The 19,199-nt window shown below is 35.6% G+C and overlaps 1 protein-coding gene across 8 annotated transcripts in view; it reads right to left on the reverse strand.

The window, feature by feature from the left end:
* Positions 1-19,199, reverse strand: part of LOC127426073 (voltage-dependent calcium channel subunit alpha-2/delta-3-like) — a 92,073-nt gene that overhangs the window by 71,447 nt on the left and 1,427 nt on the right. For 4 of the 8 annotated variants that reach the window (XM_051672569.1, XM_051672565.1, XM_051672566.1 and 1 more), the window contains exons 3-10: positions 12,732-12,848; positions 10,833-10,892; positions 6,566-6,728; positions 3,396-3,527; positions 2,244-2,304; positions 1,638-1,788; positions 306-380; positions 96-185 (exon numbers count right to left, since the gene is read on the reverse strand). In XM_051672569.1, the coding sequence (XP_051528529.1) occupies positions 96-185; positions 306-380; positions 1,638-1,788; positions 2,244-2,304; positions 3,396-3,527; positions 6,566-6,728; positions 10,833-10,892; positions 12,732-12,848 (849 nt within the window). Of the gene's footprint in view, positions 1-95; positions 186-305; positions 381-1,637; positions 1,789-2,243; positions 2,305-3,395; positions 3,528-6,565; positions 6,729-10,832; positions 10,893-12,731; positions 12,849-13,495; positions 13,730-19,199 lie in introns of those variants that run through there. The other 4 variants (XM_051672571.1, XM_051672567.1, XM_051672568.1 and 1 more) reach the window with 3 other exon arrangements.

The following is a 19,199-nucleotide window of genomic DNA, read 5'->3' on the forward strand; positions in this document are numbered from 1 at the left end:
ACACACACGTACGGCATGCACCAAAACTATAAAGGCCAAAACTACTAATGATACGAGACCTCCGTAATCTCACTGCTATGGTAATCTTTACCCACCTCATTTAAGATCGTGAAAGCTTCACCCAGGGCATTGCCCAGGAGCCCGATTCCTTTGGCAAATAACTTGTCCAGATGCTCTTTAAAGTGCTGATGAATAAGAACATGAAGAATGGCTTTTAGATATGTTTTAGGAGCTGTAATTTCATTGAGAAAGAGGCAATTACAGACAGAAAGTGTGCGGCATTGTTTAATAAAAGAAAGACATACATCCTTATTAGTACTGTCAGCTTGAACGAGAGTACCGTTTAGACAAGGTTCCACATAATGGATCTCTTGGTTGTACTGGGAACACACACAGTGAACATTAATATAGCATTTCAAGCGAAAATTTGTTACATCACTTGTGGGTATTACTAGGAAACATACAGTACTTTATGAAAAAATGGCAAATTCATTTGTAACACTTTACAATAAGGTTCCATTTGTTAACAGTAGTTAACAACATGAGTTAAAATGAACTAACAATGAACAATAGTTTTACAGCCTTTATTAATTTTGGTTTATTTTAATTTTAACATAAAGTAATACATTTTTTAAATCAAAGTTTGATATGTTAACATTAGTTAATGCACTATGAAACAAAAATGAACAATTGTATTTTAATTAACTTGATTAATTAACAAAGATTAATAAATGCTGTAAAAAAAAATATATTGTTCATTGTAAGTTCATGATACCTAATGCATTAACTATTGTTAACAAATGGAAACTTATTGTAAAGTGTTTCCAATTCATCTTGATCCTTTGAAAAACAAAAAGTATTCAATGTTATATGATATAGGTTCTATATAAATTAATAATGAGTAAAATATGTTACTCATTTTGAATGCAAAGAAAGCATTTACTTTAAAAAAAAAAAAAAAAAGTCAACAGCAAAAACACAAAACAAATGGCTTGCTTAATTTTAAGTGTCAGAGAGAGGGCAGAAAATGGTCATGAAAACTGAAAATATGATTGTTTTTCATGTAAGCAACTTTGACAAACATCTTCATTGGGCCTCAAGGAAGAATAAAATAATTTAAAAATATTATATGACACCTTTAAAGCACTTTAGATAAAATAAAAGACAAATACACAGCATGCATACATGCAAAGTTATAATTGAGTTACAGCAAGTTTTTGCATAGTCGAGCTACAGTCTTCAACTGTCTCTCCAAGTTTACATGCGCATTCTAATATTTAAAGGAAGGATGTCAGCTGAGGAAGCGTTAAATACATGTTGTGCGTCACTTTTGTCTTTAGGAGCATGTATGTGCACAATGCCGAGGCCAATTGTGGTCCAATTGACGTGTATACATGCTGGATGAAGCCGAGCTGCAAATGTATTGTCTAGCTCTGTTAGTCCGACTTCACAAAATTCGGACTGGTGTGATTTCAGTCCGACTAAAGCATTTACATTACATTTTTAAAAGACAAATTATTGTTTTAGTCTGACTGAAATCGAACTTTTACTGAGTGTGTCATGACAATTTCATCACAGAAATCTCAAGCATTTAACCAATGGTAATTCATATAAACACTTTTCTCAGATTAACTCACTGCAATAATGTTGAAAAAATCGTCATCTCCCAGCGTGTCCAGTATGGAAGCGACTGTCTGTCTAGCTATAGTCAACCTTAAACCCTTCATACTGCCACTGACGTCCACCAGAATCACCACATCTTTAGGAGACGTGGCTGCCTGGATATACCTGAGACACAAACATTGGGATAAAGGGGTTCATATACTATAATATAAGATAATATAATTCAGTTATTGTGTCCAGATTATTCCTGTTATTTAGAGTGAGCTAAAATGTTACTGTAGGTCAGGATTTATTGCAATAATGTGTTTCATGAAAAATCAAAACATATGCAAATAAACAAGTAAAAAATAATAATAAGAAACTTTTTAATAAATAATTTAAAGGTATATTTCTATCATCTGCATCTTTTTCTTTTTCTTTCTTTTTTATTTATTTATTTTATACAATGAAAGTGAATAGGGACTGAGAGTAACATTTTACCTAACATCTCATTTTGCGTTCCATGGAAGAAAGAAAGTCATACAGGTTTGGAACAACATGGGGGTGAGTAAATGATGACTGATTTTCATTTTTGGGTGAACTATTCTTTTAAACAAAATATTTGTAATTCTGAAACATACCATTTTCTGTTTCTGCAGTCAAATGCGATGACTCCATGTTCATCTGGATGCCACTTTACACCTTAAGACAAACATGCATAAAGAACTTTATTCTTATTTTATACATATAAACCTTTAAATCTAAATATCTTTGTATCTCAGAACAATTTATATTTAAGTCTTGTTGTGGGGGGGTGGGGGGTGGGGGCACTGGCTACCACCCCTGGAGTTCGCTAGTTCGAATCCCAGGGTGTGCTGAGGTACTCCAGCCAGGTCTCCTAAGCAACCAAATTGGCCCGGTTGCTAGGGAGGGTAGAGTCACATGGGGTAACCTCCTCGTGGTCGCTATAATGTGGTTCGTTCTCGGTGGGGCACGTGGTCAGTTGGGTGCGGATGCCACGGTGGATGGCGTGAAGCCTCCACACGCGCTATGTCTCCATGGCAACGTGCTCAACAAGCCACGTTATAAGATGCGCAGGTTGATGGTCTCAGACGCGGAGGCAACTGGGATTCATCCTCCGCCACCCGGATTGAGGCGAATCACTACGCGACCACAAGGACTTAAAAGCGCACTGGGAACTGGGCATTCCAAATTGGGTTGTGATGAGAAGGAGGGCGTGGCCGGGCTGTGATGGAGCACGGCCGGCGCTGAATCAGCTGACCAGTGGAAGAGCGAGATAAGGGGCAGCTGGAGATGCCGGTTCGAGAGAGAGAGAGACGCACGCGGCCGCATTGCATGTGTGTCTGTGTCCTTATGTTTTATGTTGTTTTAAGTTAATTTAGGCATTAAAAGTTTATGTTTATTGTTCAGCCGGTTCCCGCCTCCTCCTTGCCCAGCCTTTAACTGTTACACTTGTCATTTAATGTTTTACCGTTTACAGTTTTATACAGATTTACTTTGTGGACTCAAATAGTGGTACATCTCCACAGAGGAGTTCTTTAACCACATTGTCATCCGTTTAGCACAATTATAGATTACATATGTAAATTCACTACAATAATGCCACAAGACTAAGATGTGATTTAATTATATAACTCCAGCAAAGGCTTTGATTAATGGAATGAATTTTCTTTATGTCCTCTCTGATGGTCTGTAAAATTAAAACATTAGCGAAATCAGCCAGTTTGATCTTCATCAATTTCAAGCACTGATATTCCACACACATTACGCACCTGGGTATTGTCGGAAAAAACCTTTAGCACTTCCAAAGTATTGCCAAATAAGCGATGGGTCTCTTTTGAAGTTATCCACAAAAACTTTGTTCAAGGCTTCCGACCAATAGACTCCATTAACTATATCAGGGTCTAAAAGAACGAGGAGAGAAAAAGAGTAAAAGAGATAGAAAAGGATATACATTCACTGAGCACTTTATTAGGAACACTATCATCCTAATAAAGTGCAAGACGTGGTCTTCTGCTGTTGTAGCCCATCCGCCTCAAAGTTCAACGTGTTGTACATTCTGAGATGCTATTCTGCTCACTACAATTGTACAGAGTGGTTATCTGAGTTACCATAGCCTTTCTGTCAGCTGAAAGGCAAGCTCATTAACAAGGTGTTTCCATCTGCAGAACTGCCACTCACTAAAAATTTTTTATTTTTGGCACAATTCTGAGTACATTCTTTGCTACGCAAGTACCGGCCTGTTCTACAGGCGAAATAGGCAGCCGCCCTGGGCTCCATCATGCTCACGCAGATCCCATTACAGAGTGAATATTCAATGAAGGTAAAGCCATTCAATGGCTTTCATTTTGAAATAATTAAATGACCTCTATTTCGAAATTTCTTGCACATTGTGAGGCATTTCCTTTTGAACCCTTTAACACTGTGCCTCCTGTGGGCCAAATTTTCTGACATACAAATCACAATAACGGTGACAACCAAAAACAACATACTGAGTATAAGATGAGCTCTAAATAATCACAAAATGACAAATAACTGCAAGTTAAAACAAATACAATGACAGCAGCGTATATATAAAATCTGCAAACAGTAAAGCTATGACCAGTACATATTCATTTGCATAATTTATTCATAATGCAGGGAGTTGAAGTGCGGCTTGCTGAATAATGTTCACGCCTGATAAAAATACAGAAAATAAGATTATTTTGTGGCAATTTGAGTCTTTGAGGCTTACTTTGTTTAAAGAATAGCAGAAACAGTGCTTGTCAAAGCACAGGGCTTTTCACTTTTCTCAAGAATAATCTGGGGAAGAAATTAAAACTGCAGATATAAAGATGAAACAAACAAATAATCTGCAAAATATCTGCAAATATCTACACTTTAAGAGGTATGTTTATTATTACTTTTACATATATTTATATTTGTTTATATTTATATATGTACATATTCTGGCCAACTTTGTTTTCATATATTTAAAAAAAAAAAAAAACATTTACACAGTATTGTGGGTAATTGGCATGAAATTTTAAGCATTGTCATCAGTGTCCTGCTGTGTGACACTTTCTTCATCTAACTAGTTTAAAAACATTTTATGGTCTTGTATAGCTATATATACAGTACATATAAAATATATTATTATTATACTTCATATATAAACCTCATATTAACTAAGACAATAGTTTATTTGCACTTCTGGAAAAAAGTTGAAAGGTTATTAAGATCTTTAAAAACTTTGAAGAAATGCTGACTTGTCACAGCACCTAAAATACACACTTTCCCTTGTAGTTTCATGTACATTTTAACCTAACATCTGTATGTTGGGAAAAAAAGTTTTCGGACATGTTATTTGTCTGAGCTATAAAGTGTTTATTTTTAGCACTTTCTCTAAAAAATCCAGTTTTATGTTTTAAAGTTATGACAATTTTTGCACTGGTGGAGACCGTTGTCATGACTAGCGATCAACAGAATGTATTTTTTCCACAAAACTTTTTTTAATTGAGCTGGAAAATGCAATAAATGAGTCGGTGTGTTATGGTGTGTTGTGGGCAGGGTTTGGTGGGCCGCTCTGGGCCAGAAAGTTCAGGGCCACTTTTTAGTCCCAGTCACCCCTGTCTACAGGTATGGTTCATCACATGTAATATAAGTGCCAAAGTACTTTCAGTCTTCATTTTAAACATTATATCTATTGTTTAATCATTTAAAACCTTACAAAATGCTTTTTGTGAAATGTTTTGCCTGAAAGTGCTATCTTTATCAAAATAAAAAAAAGGCAATTGGTACGATATTTGTTATCTAATGCAATGACATTCATATATTTTAAAGTGTGGCTTAAGTGTCCAAAACTGTATACAGTATATAGAGATAGATAGAGCTTTAGAGCACAAAATTAATTAGAAACATAATTTGCAATAATTGTTAAAACAGTTTAATTTAACCTTTAACCCTAATTAGATTTGTGGTATAACAAGACACAAGCAGAGCTGTTAAATCACATCATCCTAGTTCCACCCCTCCTTCTGCTCGCAGTCCAACCTAAATACATAAAAAACCTCTCTCCTTTGTCCTCCAGCACACAAAGCGATGCCAATGAAAGGCCATTACGGGTGCACACAAAGGGACGAGGCGCATCCAGCTTGCGTGAGTGCCCACTGCAGCTTCCACAGATCACAAAGGAACAGCCACTTTAAGAGTGATTACTCTCTACTCGCACTTTTCACTGGGACATTGAGCCCTTGGCTTTGTTCATTGCGTCGTCCCCAGGTAGTTATTCACCCATAGTGCTGCAGTGACACTGAGAAGTTTGTTCTTGGATCAGTAACTTCGGAATGACCTGAGGTGCTTGACTATTCTCACTGCTCTATGACACAATAACTTACCTTTCTCTCTCTGTCTTTCACTCTGCATTAAGGGTCAGCAGAGGGGCTATCTTCCCTGGTGGATATAAAAGACCAATATCCAGCATTCAAAGCTTGGTGAAATGTGTAAATTCTGTGACATTAGCGGCACCAAATAGAGGTTTCATGAACTCTCTCTCTATCTAGCCAAACACATATTCCTACCCCAAACTAATGCCATTGGTTAGGTCAAAGTTTTGAAAGTGCCACAGAACCACAATATTTACACTTTTTGAAAAATCAGTCTATAAATGGCTTACTTAATTTTGTTTTTGCATATTAGCCAACTTCCCTAAATCTTTTTAAAGGTGTGTAATATTTTCAATGTTAAAGCTGAAGTGTGTAATTTTTTTATTTTTTGAATGTTAAAATACTTTCACTTATTCCAGTTTATTGCTTTCTCAGTCTCTTAAATAATCTGGATAAATTACCACAATTATTTCCAAATTTGCTCAAATTAACATTAAAAAAAAAAAACACGCTGATTTTGTGTCAGGCAACATTGTAATTCACGTTCTATACACCCAGGTAAAAGCAGGGTGCATTACCTTTATTATACATGTTGGTTGGCACCTGGACCACGCTGAGGCTGAGGTTGACGGACAGGTTATTAAAATGATCATTAGGTTCCAGGATGAACTCTCCTCCCAACTCCACACTGTTCCCATCCTCACCCACTTCGTTTATCAGCACCGCGTTGAAATACTCGTACTGTACAAAAAAAAAAAAAAAACATTTGTTCAAATAAACTCCCTATGGAACCTGTCACGGAAAGAGTGAAAAAGTTATGAAAAAGTTTTATATTGGTATTATTAAAATATGACTAAAATTCATTCGCTAGTGTTGCAGTATTCCCAAGGTTTTTGGGGGGGGTTTTGGCCATTTTTTTAATGCAACACAAAAGAACATTTTATTGCTTAGAGGTTACTTTTTCAAAGCTCACAAAGACTTTGTCTAACTTTTGTTTAATTTAAGAGTCAATTTTGTCTCAGACATTTCTTCTAAACTTACTTGGGTAAGTAAACACAATAAATAAAAAGTAAACACAAATTAGACAATTTTTGACAGTAAGAGTATAGAGCTGTAAATTTAATGTGGATGGTATAGCTCAGATACTTTTCTGTTGGAAGAGTTCATAATGGCTTTTGAATGCAAACTTTGGTATCTGGCAAATCTGAGCATTGTTGGGATCTGTTCTGAAAATCCTGAGAAGACAAAAGTGAGATTACTGGGGTTTTTCTAGTTGCTCTATATTTGCTCTCCATTTTATCTCATTGCTGTCTAGGAGAAACAATTGAGAAATGAAAGAAATCTCATTTGTGTTCTGGTAACACTTTACAATACGTTTCTAGTTGTTAACATTTGTTCAAGATACCTAATGCATTAACAATTAACTATATTATTTTACATATTTAATACTGTAATATTATAATAAAATAATAATATTATTTTACATAATTAATTGACCTTAGATTTGTTAAGGCAGTCAGTTTTCATGCTTTTTCTAAGTAAACATACTTATTTGGCTCAAGTAATGTGAACTTAATTATTTAAGTACAGTTTACTAGTTACAAGTAAACTAAACTCAACTGTGATTAAAGTATTGTTGTTTTTAAGAAATTGTTTAAATTGAGATACAGCACGTCTAATACAGTATAAGGGAATTTATGACTGGAATCTCAGTCAGCCAAATGGCACATTGGATTCTTCTCAGTACTTCTTGGTGCACATAAATCTGCACTTTTGTAAAAGACAACTGAAAAGAGAAGAATGACTTACTGTATATTTAACAGGCTCCAAGTTCACCAAAGGTAACACTAATCATCCTAATGGTTACTTCACACAAATTACAACTATAAACCAGCTACAACAAAACAACAACAATAGTCATAAGAATTAAAACTACATTAGTTTTAATAACAATTATTACATTTCTCCATAAGTTCCCTTGGCAAGACCAAACAGACATCATTTATTCAAGTGCAATGGCTTATGGGTATCTCACACCATTTGTACTTGATAAAAAAAATAAAAAAAATTTAATTGAGCAAAAAAATTTTTCTTATTTTTCTTATTTGACATTATATATCTCTGGGTTTAAATAAGGTGGCTCCGAAAAACTGCTATTGTTTTGTTCCCAATCATGTCAACTGTATCTGAGAAAATGTTTGTGTTGATACGACAAAGCAATCAAAATGTTATTGCATTACAAAAATAATTTATCATAGAGTCCAGAAACACCTACAAGTGTCCAAAAGCCTCTCCAAACAAATAAAACATAATAATTGTACATAAAAAAAACTAATTACACATGAAAACACAACAATGAATAAAGCTATGCATAGCATGGAGACATGATTTTAATAATGAGATTTCACAGAATGAGTGCCTTTTGACTCAATGAGTCTGCGTCATTTACATGGCGCCATCTCCTGGTGGCCAAATGTAACGTGATTCGTGTGGGTTATCTAATGATCTATGCATCCCGATTACCTTGTGTGTGGGCTCGTTTGATAGATAATCGCCTCCTCTAAGTAATGCTATGTGATAATTTATGTTCCGTTTATTTGTTGTAAGGTTATAAGTGAAAACGCGGCATATAAGCAACACCAACATAAGATAAATATACTTAGCTATTATTCGCTATATGTTAGTCTGTGAGTAAAACAAATAGGCTGGTTGTATTCTACTCTTTGAGAGCTTTCCAACAACATATGACACATGGCTATTTGATCAGTTTGATGTTTTTAGTGATTGCAATAATATGTACAGTACAATTTTTTTTATATAAATTATCAAAATGGAACACTTCTAATTTGTCTGCAAATTCCAAAGCACTTACATTTATGCATTTGGCAGACGCTTTTATCCAAAGTGACTTACAGTGCCCTTATTACAGGGACAATCCCCCTGGAACAACCTGGAGTTAAGTGCCTTGCTCAAGGACACAATGGTGGTGGCTGTGGGGATTGAACCAATAACCTTTTGCTTACCAGTTCAGTGCTTTAGTCCACTACGCCACCACCACTCCACTTGTTCAGGTTTGGTTATGTCAAGTCAAGTCAAGACTGTAGTTAATATTTTAATGATTGTTTTTCATTTCTCGTGGCCCCACCCAAGCATAAAGGGATATACAGCCTTGCAGTTGTTGCATTGTAAAGTGTTACCTGTTTGTTTTGTTTTTTTTTTTGTTTTTTTCAAAGGGAAACTGAGGTATGCATAAAAACTGTGTTTAAGCTATTAAACCAAAATTGTAGTGTATGAACTCTACAGCTACAAAATTGTATGCTGGCACCCCACTTTATGTTTGAACTATAAAGAACATTTAGTTCATGTCCAGAGGCACAGCATGATTAAACTACCTCTCACTTTATTGGAACAGAGGTCATTTTGTGAAAAGAGGCTATCTATCGGTAGGGTGAGTGTACTTGGTTACACCTTTGTGTTTACCATTAAGTGTTGTGTATTTGTGTGTGTGCGCACGTTGCACTGCTTGGCTAAACGCTCGTGTTTGGAGGTGGGGGGTGGGGGGCATCACTACAAAGCCCAGCAATGACAGCTCATACCACGGCTGGGCGCTCCTATGATACACCCCTGGGGGGGGGGGGATTGGATTGAGGCAGAGGAGAAATGCTCCACACTCAGCATTTCTGGCAGTACTATGACAAGCTTTTGAGGGTTATCAACAAACAGCAGGAGGTGTACACCTGACTGAGTGCCGGTCTCATTGGGTTCTGAGCCAGAACTTCTATAAAAACAGAGTATTTACTGAAAGGTGTGTTTTTATATAACCACACAAGTAAGGAAAAAACATAAAATAATATAACAATAAAATAATGCTATTCTCACTATTTCTATTTCAATGCATATTTGGTGTATTTATCGTTATTTATTTTTGTCTCTCCCAAGTATTTGTAATTGATCACAACACACTGCCTGCCTGCCTGCCTGTCTGTCTGTCTATCTATCTATCTGTCTATCTATCAGATTAATTATAAATACAATATTATCTTTAATCAACAGTACTGATCTGAAATTAGTGTGTAATAATAGAGAGTTTGAAGCTCTAAAATAAACATCCTTGGGTGTAATGTTCCGTTTAGTAACAGTTACATTTAGACTTTAAATATTGCCAAGGATTTGTTAGTATTTTAAAACCATCAGGATACAGTTTGTAAAAAATGCTTATTGAAATATAGAAGCCGCACACCGACTTTCGCTGTAATTAATTATGTGGATTAAAAAATTCAGAGTTTATGAAACGTTGGAAATATATTCCTACGTACCAGAGCATGATTGCATGAATTCATTATTTGAGGGGGGATACCATTATTTTAAGCATATTTTGCTTCAGTGAATTTTCCATTTGTCCCTGAATAGCGCAGCCAACGTGAAGTCATTTATCTTTCCAACACATAAATATATATATAAATATAATTCACTTCAATAACTAAGCTGGAGGTCATGTACAGGATATTTGCATAGAGCAAGGCCACAACATTGCTGCAATGAATGCAATGGCTTTACCATAAAATATCCCCTAAAATTCTTTTCTATTCTATTCTACTGTATAATATACCCCAGAAAAAAATTAAACATTAATATAATTAACATTACAATAATGATATAATAAATTATATATCATACTGTATATAATATGATTACCATTCAGAATTAATTACAGTCATGTTCCATTCCAATACATTGAATCGGTTGGTTTTTTTAGACACTTTCTGAATAGAGATCTGTCCATGGTGCTGAAAATTCCCCTTTATAATGCTGCAAATACATACTGTGTATGACAGACTCTCTCACCTGTAGGTCAGGGTTTTCCTCATGCTGTAGATGAGCTTCCTCTGCTGCTTCTACCAGCCTCTATAAATAACATGGCAGAGAAAACAATAGAAACTTGGAATAGTCCCATGTAGCATGTTATAAAATTATTAACAGGATCTAATCATGCAGCTTTGTTATAATAGTCTTTAGATATGTCTAAAAGCTCACATTAAAGACTTTATAATGACTTTCATAACTATCAGTATGTGTATATATATATCTTTATATGTATATAACTATTCAGGTCACACTTTATTTTAGGTGGCCTTAACTGCTATGTACTAACATTAAATACATAGTATTTAGTTACTGTGAAACTACATGTTGTTCTGAAAAATTCCCACATTTGCTGCAACTGAGATTGAGGTAGGGGTAGGTTTAGGGTACCTTAAATGTAATTACAATGCAACAACATCTATATACATAAGTACATTGTATCACATGGTTAAGTACATATACAATATAAAGTGGGTCCACTATTTATATAGGCTAATTAGTAATGTAATGTAATTTTGATTCATATTTTCATATTTATATTGTGTACATGGACAATTGATCTATTAGGAATTATATAGTGATTTATTAATTAAAGTGATTATAAAATGTGATCTAGATTCTTTAAAAGAAAAACAGGGCAATTTGATCTTTATCTGCTCCTTGTAAACAGGCTATATTATTTCTTTTGGCGGATTGTTTTCTTCCGCCCAACTCGGTTGCGCGCGCGTGTTTGTGTAAAGGACAGTGCTTTGTCCTCATTGAAAAGTGCTGGCGTGCAGGTTTAGTTACATGGTGCTATAATTGCTTCCAATCCACAAAGCGCATAAGGAAAAATAATTAATATCTGTCGCGTTTCGAGGACATGATAACATCATAAACAAAAACAAGGTTTTGTGCCAACTTTATAAACACCCTCTAGAAATATTACACATAGCTGTTCAGTAAAATAATAAAATGAAAATTAAGTTACATTATTATTATTATTATTATTATTATTATTATTTTATTTTTTTTCAGAGAAAGTGTTGAGCGAGCCGAACAGAGTGCTCTCCGGAAATTATAGTAGAGCAAGCATAAAACCGAAAATGTGTTAATAATTTATTTTATTTATATCATTATTTTCTCATGAAATACAAAGACAATAGTCGGAGTCTACGTTTCTGTAAACCGCATCAGCTGCTTTCAAGTCCAGCAAAAGTGTAGCCTACTACATTTATTTTGCATAAATAGGCTACACGTGCATTCGTTTTCTCAAATAAGTACACATGGATGAGGTGTAGGCTATTTCATGATTTTGTTTTCACCTTTCACTGCATCATAAACTTCGAGGGAGAATGACAGTGTGTATCTGCAGGAGTTAGATAACACTATCTCCTCCACACACTCCACACACACAGGCAATTAAATGGGCTGTGGACACACTGGGTTGTGTGTACCTCTCTAAACAATATTGACACGAGCCGTTATAACGGGAAAGTATACATGGTGTTCTATATAGAAGGGAGAAGCTTCAATCGAGATGCGTTTTTACACGTTATAATAAACTTCAAAGTCGTATCGGATGCAGCATCAAAGACAATAAACGAGTGATGGAAAATGCAGAGAAAAGCATTTAAACAATTCGAGCAGAATTCTTACACAAAAGGCTAAACAAAACATCTGATAGTTTAATAATAATAATAATAATAATAATAATAATTATTATTATTATTATTATTATTTATTAATAGCCTCCTTTAATATACGCTAGTTCTTTTTATTAAGGCTTTAATATTGCTTGGAATATTGCTAAAACCGAACTAGACCCATGCATTTGAGAACTTCTTTTACTTAAAATTATTTTACTTTAAATATCGGTCTACAATCAAAGTGAATACTTACTCGTGTGGCCTCTGCTTTCTTCCGAAACATTTCCTCCATGTTCTGCGCCAGATTTTTCACCAGTTTTGCGCCGTCGATGTCCTCTATTCGCACCGACTTCTCATATTCCTTGTATTTCTAAAGATAAATGAATTAATAAAAATGTTTTTTAACGTAACCTGCAGTGTGAATACAGATGGAAATTAATGTGTGTGTGTGTGTGTGTGTGTGTGTGTGTGTGTGTGTGTGTGTGTGTGTGTGTGTGTGTGTGTGTGTGTGTGTGTGTGTGCTCAAGGCTGGATAAATACAGAAGACTAAAAAAAACAAAAACAAAAAACAAAAACAAAACACACATGGATTTGAACAACACAAAAACCTTTAAAAATAATTAATTTGCATAAAGTTCTCAATAAGTCAGTTAACACTTGTAAAAACTCATGACATGGTTTAATGCAGCGTATGGCAATTGTAGACTAATAGAAAATAGAAATGTAGCCTAAGCTATTCTACTTCTAAATCTAAATAAACCCCTTGGAAACATTATAACAATAAAAGCACAACGATATCACACACATTAATAAGGCAACATGAAAACGGATTTATTTGCATTAATATTAGCGGTGCAATATACTGAGTTCCCTTTTAAATACTGCTGAAAAGTTTATTCTGATGGTCAATGAAAAGAGCTTAAACGAACATTTCTATTTATGCTGTGTAGCCTATTTCGCCTTGTGGTTTAAAAATCGTCACATAATATCACAGATTATATTGTTATATCTAGTTACCTCATAAGCAAATATCTGTTTTGCCAGAGAATATGTAAAAAAAAAATTTGTTTCTGTTTCTCCAAATACTGTAAAAATGTTAAATTCTAAAATACTCAATGTTAACTTCATTAAATCTTTTTTACTAATGCCCCTGAGAAGGCCAATTATTTAGCCTAAAGGTGGGGGACCCAAGATAATCTTTTTGTCTAATGATATACAAAACCAATAAACAGTATGACACGTTCATTTGTCAGTGATCAGTAAATAGTGAACTGTGTAGTGAACTGAATAGTGAAATGTAGACGTATGCAAATCTGGCGGAGGCAGTCGTGTGTGGCATTGGAAGACTGAGAGACAAGACAAATAGAAAAAAAAACATGACGCAAGACAGTGATGGCCAGACGGGGGCAGGAAACGCAGGCCTCCACAAATCTCTATGACCTGCGCTTTTCATTGTCTTTGCTTTAATACAGCTGTCGTTCCTCTTCGAGTTACTGCCACAAGTCTCCAGAATTCTGATAAGCGTTTGCAGTGCTGCGCCTTTCGCTGACAGCAGCCGCGCTCTGATTGGCTGATAACAAATACTCTCCCGCTCAATCTTGTGTCCGTCATTGGTGCAGCTGCTGCTGCAGTGTCTGTTATTGGTCGGTAGAAAGCGTTGTGGGTGGGCTGCTTTGGGGAAGCTGGGCGTGGCTTGTCGAAAGGGCCACGCATTGTTGGAGGGTAATTGAAATGGAGTCAGAATTGAGGAGAAAGATAATAAGTTGTCAAGCCTGGGCGAGTCAGGATAATGAACTATACCACTGACAACGCTGAGTCTGCAGAACAAGCGACAACTGAAGCAACACCACTCAAAGGGCATTGTGATATTAAGACTATTCAGGCACACTCAGGTATTAAAAACCAGAGGATTTACAACACATTTTACACATTACAACACTTTTAGCCTTTTTGATAATAAATAAATAAATAAATAAAAATACTCTTCTGTAAGCAAAACATATGTCATACCTACATGTAAGTATGTACATAACCCTGCCCCGCCCCCCCCCCATCAGGTCTATCAGTAGACCTGTTATTTAAAAAATGTACTTAAAAGTAATGGTGACCAGTTGAAGGACCTAATATATACACTTTCCCTTTTCCATTCTTATACATTCTCATTCAGTTTTTTAAAGACAGTAGGACATCAAATTCCACATAAAAACACTCTCGCACATCTCACCCTAAACATGTTTCCAGTACCACCACCCCCTTCGCAACGTACATCTCAACACCATATAGCAAATTACCCCTTTAAGAGAGAGACCATGGAGAGTTATTGAGGTGGAACAGTTCATTTCACGCCTGTCCTGCCTCCCCACCCCTCACCCTCTGTCCCGGCACTCTCCCCAGCCCAAAAAAGTAATAATCAAAACTGTTAATACTGCACTCATCAATAGTGATGATCATCCCAAAATAGTCCCAGGGAGTGTACCAGACTCTTCCGTATGTTCCCACACAGCTTTTGGACAAGACAGTGTAAACATAAACAAGGTTTTGCCATAATATTCTACAGATGCTGCAAAATTGTTCACTGTAAGGATGCTTAATGGTAATGTATTTGTACAATCCGTTATTCTGTTGCTGTGATGTGGAACTTTAAGCAATGAAACAATTGGAAGCAACAAAGGGTGGCATTTATATGACTGTTTTTCCTCCTTTGTGTAAAAATCAGGTAATTTTGCATAACAAGCTTAATGATCACCCTTAACGATCATCCTTAATGAACCGGCCTGCTGCCTCATCCCTCCCATTCTGCTTCCAGCTCTTCTGAAAGACAGTTTATTGGCCCTGTGCCCCACCCACTGGTCACACCCACTGAGCAAGATGATGGAAAAAAGTGCAAACATACGCAGAAACAGCAATGAAGAGAGAACACAACTGGCTGGGACATTGTACAATGTGTAAATGTAAGAGGAATTATTGGTAGGATGATGGAACAAGTTCATTATTGACCACTGATATTTATATAGAAATGTATCACTGACGCAACATTAAACTGCCAGCAGGAGGTGAAGCCACCGGAAGTGTTCGAGCGGCCATCTTGGTATGCCCAAACTGCCATAGAGCATCAGTGACTGACAGGTGAAAACACACCCGTTTCACCATCTCCGACCTGTGGATACGACAGTTGCATTTCGCCCTCTAGTTACAATCATGTTTAATTTTTAATTTGCTCGTTATGGATAATATTTGTTACGAGGGAGAAGATAATACACGGATCGCGATGTCAGATAATTCACCTGCCCCAGTGATCAGCCTATCAATGCAGCACAACATTCACCAAAGTAAGTGGGAAAACTGTCCACAAGTTGTAATGTAAGTATGAAAAGCTGTAATATTTGCTTGTTTTGGGGGTGACAACATGTCCGTTTTCCTCGGAGGGTCCTTGAAGTCAAACCAGGATTTTTAATTCACCTAAAATGCCTGAGATTTGCCTGTTTTCATACTGAAGCACTCGCTGTTGTCATACATGGATACATGCCATAAATGATGTGTTCGTTTGCCATTTAAACCTAGCGTATCAGTTTAATTTTAACCAGCTTTGTTTTGCGTGTCTCCCTCAGGCGCTGCGCGTGAGGGAGAGCGATGACGCACTCTTATTCAAGTGACCGCGAGAAAAAGGCACTTTTAAATAAAAAACATAAAACAAGTAACTCTGAACAAACACTTCAATGTTCACAATAAATAAGTCTGAAAATGTCTGTTATTTTGTATTAGATCAGATGCAAATCATAATGCAACTAAAGCCGAATCCCAGACATTTTCGCAAATTTAGAAATCACGACTGGACGCTTTTTTAAGGTCCGAAAAAGAGGACATGTCTGGGAAAAAGAGGACGTATGGTCACCCTAATGTGTAGGACGTTTGCGTTGTAGGGATGTACATGCAGATTTCAGATATAAAATCAGTGATTGAATGATTAATATTTACTCGCTGAAATTAGATGATTTCCTATTAAGTCAATAGGGACATTGGAATGTTTGGGCATAGCAATATGGCGGCACAGTGGCTTCACTGATATTACGCCATGAGCAAACCAGTTCTATATATATATATATATATATATATATATATATATATATATATATATATATATATATATATATATATATATATATATATATCAGTGTTATTATCACTTAGGCCACGTACACAACACATTCATTTCGCTAGGTTTACAGCTTTCATCCATACTGGAACAGCACTGATAATGGGGACTTGCGAAAACGCTCTCCATAACCACATACTTTGGAAAACAATGACCTCAGAAGTTTTTAAACTTAAACAGATTAGCGTGGATGTGGCCTTAGGGTTGAAGATTCACTTTAGAACTGAACTGGGAACAGATTCCTAATAAAAACACACAACAGACATTAATAGTCTAATGTTGTTATTTACTCGTGACCTTCATTAACTCGACCTCATGATGTTTAAAAACTGTATTCTGTACGTTTTTCAGTGGAAGACAAAAAGAGATATCTTAAAGTATCTTTACACAGCTTTTTTCCATACAACAACAGTGACCATGTCTGTCAAGGTCCAAAATGGACAGAAAAACAACATAAAAAATATAGTCCACAGGACATATGTGCTATATTACAAGCCTTCTGAAGCAATACGATAGCTTTGTGTGAGAAACAGACAAAGTTAAGCCAATTTCAGAATATCGCAAAAACAATTTGCAAATAAAGCAGCGTTCCCATCCCATGTGTTTAAGAAAAAAATATATAGTCACTTCTTGGGAAATTAGTGCAAAATAGAAATGTAAATGGAAGTTGAAGCAACTGTGGCTCTTTTATTAAATGTAATAAATTACTTGCGGTTTATCCTTTATAAATTGTATAGGAATAAATCAGTAAATGTGTATGTCTAAGTTTTTAACAGGCATTCTGGAGATTTTATTTGTATCGTGGTGTTTCCATCCAGCATTGTATTTGCAATATCCCATTAAATTCAAATAAAGAAAATATGTGGATGGAAACCTAGCTAATGACATTAAACCTAGTAGTACAGCACCCCATTTTTGATTCGCGGACGCTAATGAGATTTCAGAGCTTTGGCGTAGGGATAGAATATAGTAACAATTTTGACATAGATTATAGTATTATGGTACTTTTTTTTTGTTGTCCTTTTTAAAGCTTCACGGATGTGGTCACTATAAGTTGTTGTATGAAAAAGAGCTGTGTTAAGATTCTTTAAAAATGATCCTATTGTTTTTAATAGAACACATAACAGCATACAGGTTTGGAATAACATTATGGTGAGTAAAAAATTAATAAAAACATTTTTAATTTTTGGGTGAACTTTTCCTTTATTATGAGAGAATATCAGCCAACACTGGTCTCAGATTGAAAAATAAAACTACAAAACCCCAAATCCATTTGTTTTAGGTAAACAACTATTTGTGGTCACAAATAACTGTGTCTGTTATCTCTATTTATTTCTACTGCACACAATCTCAAAGGAGAGAGACAGATACAGTGACTCAGAGAATCTTTATATACCTCGCACTCACAACGAAATTACATGAACACTGCCATAATTCTCAGCTGTAATTCTCCAAGCCTCAGATTCAGTTATTTCTGCTGTTTTATAAACAGACCCGGGCTAGTTCAGTTAAGGAGTCACGTACACACATTCTGTGAGAATGTAATTACAACGATAATATGTGTGCTGATGGTGAGAGCTCTGCTCTTATCTCACACCAACACTGAGAGACTTATTAATACTTCAGAGAGAGAGAGAGAGAACGAGAGAGAGAGAGAGAGAGAGAGAGCGGTTTATCTCCAAACATCCATCACTGTTTTTCCTTCAGTAGAAACTGAGAGGAAATGAAGTGTGTTCTGTAGTACAGTATATAACGCCGGTGCGTACTGCATTCAAATAGCAGTAATATCTACAACACTACACACAGTTTATGAAAAAAATACTTTTATCTGCATCAGAACAATGTTACACCAGCAATCGATAGATATGAACTTTAATATTAAAATATAAATATAATTATTTGTGGGTCCGTCCAATTTTTCTGTTGTAGGCCTATCTGGTTCTGTGTAATCAGTAAGGAATCGTTGCCGCATCAAAATGAAAAACGATACAATATAAACTATCAAAGTAACAACAAAAACACTACTATGTATGTACACAAAACCTTAGTGACCATCTTATCTTTACTCTACACTTCAAAATAAAGGGATGTAAATGGAAAATGGGATATCTAATAATTTAGTAACACAAGGGTGTTTTTATGCTATTAGGTGTCTGCTTTATACTGTATGTCTGCTTCTACTTTCCCCTTTTCTTTTCTTTTTACAGCATTTACAGTCCAATTTGAAAGAGCATAGTAATGTATTCAATCGTATAGAAAAGTACAACATTTTATGCCTGTAAATGCTTCAAATCAAAACACAAACCACAAAAATCTGAACTGTTTAAAGCTGAAAAATATTTAAAGCGCTCACTTCATAATATAAGTCTCTCTGCTGACACAGTGTGGCCAAAGTTTCTGCATCATTAGATGCTCCTTTGTCATTTATACACACATTCAATTATTCTATTTGTCTCTTCCAGCTATCCAGGTGTTTAGCTGTTGGAAGGTGCAAGAGACAGATTGGGGGAGAGAAACTGAATGTAATGAGCCTTATCCAAAACACCAACCTCATATACACTCACTCAG

Source organism: Myxocyprinus asiaticus, chromosome 35 (assembly GCF_019703515.2).
Source record: "Myxocyprinus asiaticus isolate MX2 ecotype Aquarium Trade chromosome 35, UBuf_Myxa_2, whole genome shotgun sequence".
Classification (NCBI taxonomy): Eukaryota; Metazoa; Chordata; class Actinopteri; order Cypriniformes; family Catostomidae; genus Myxocyprinus; species Myxocyprinus asiaticus.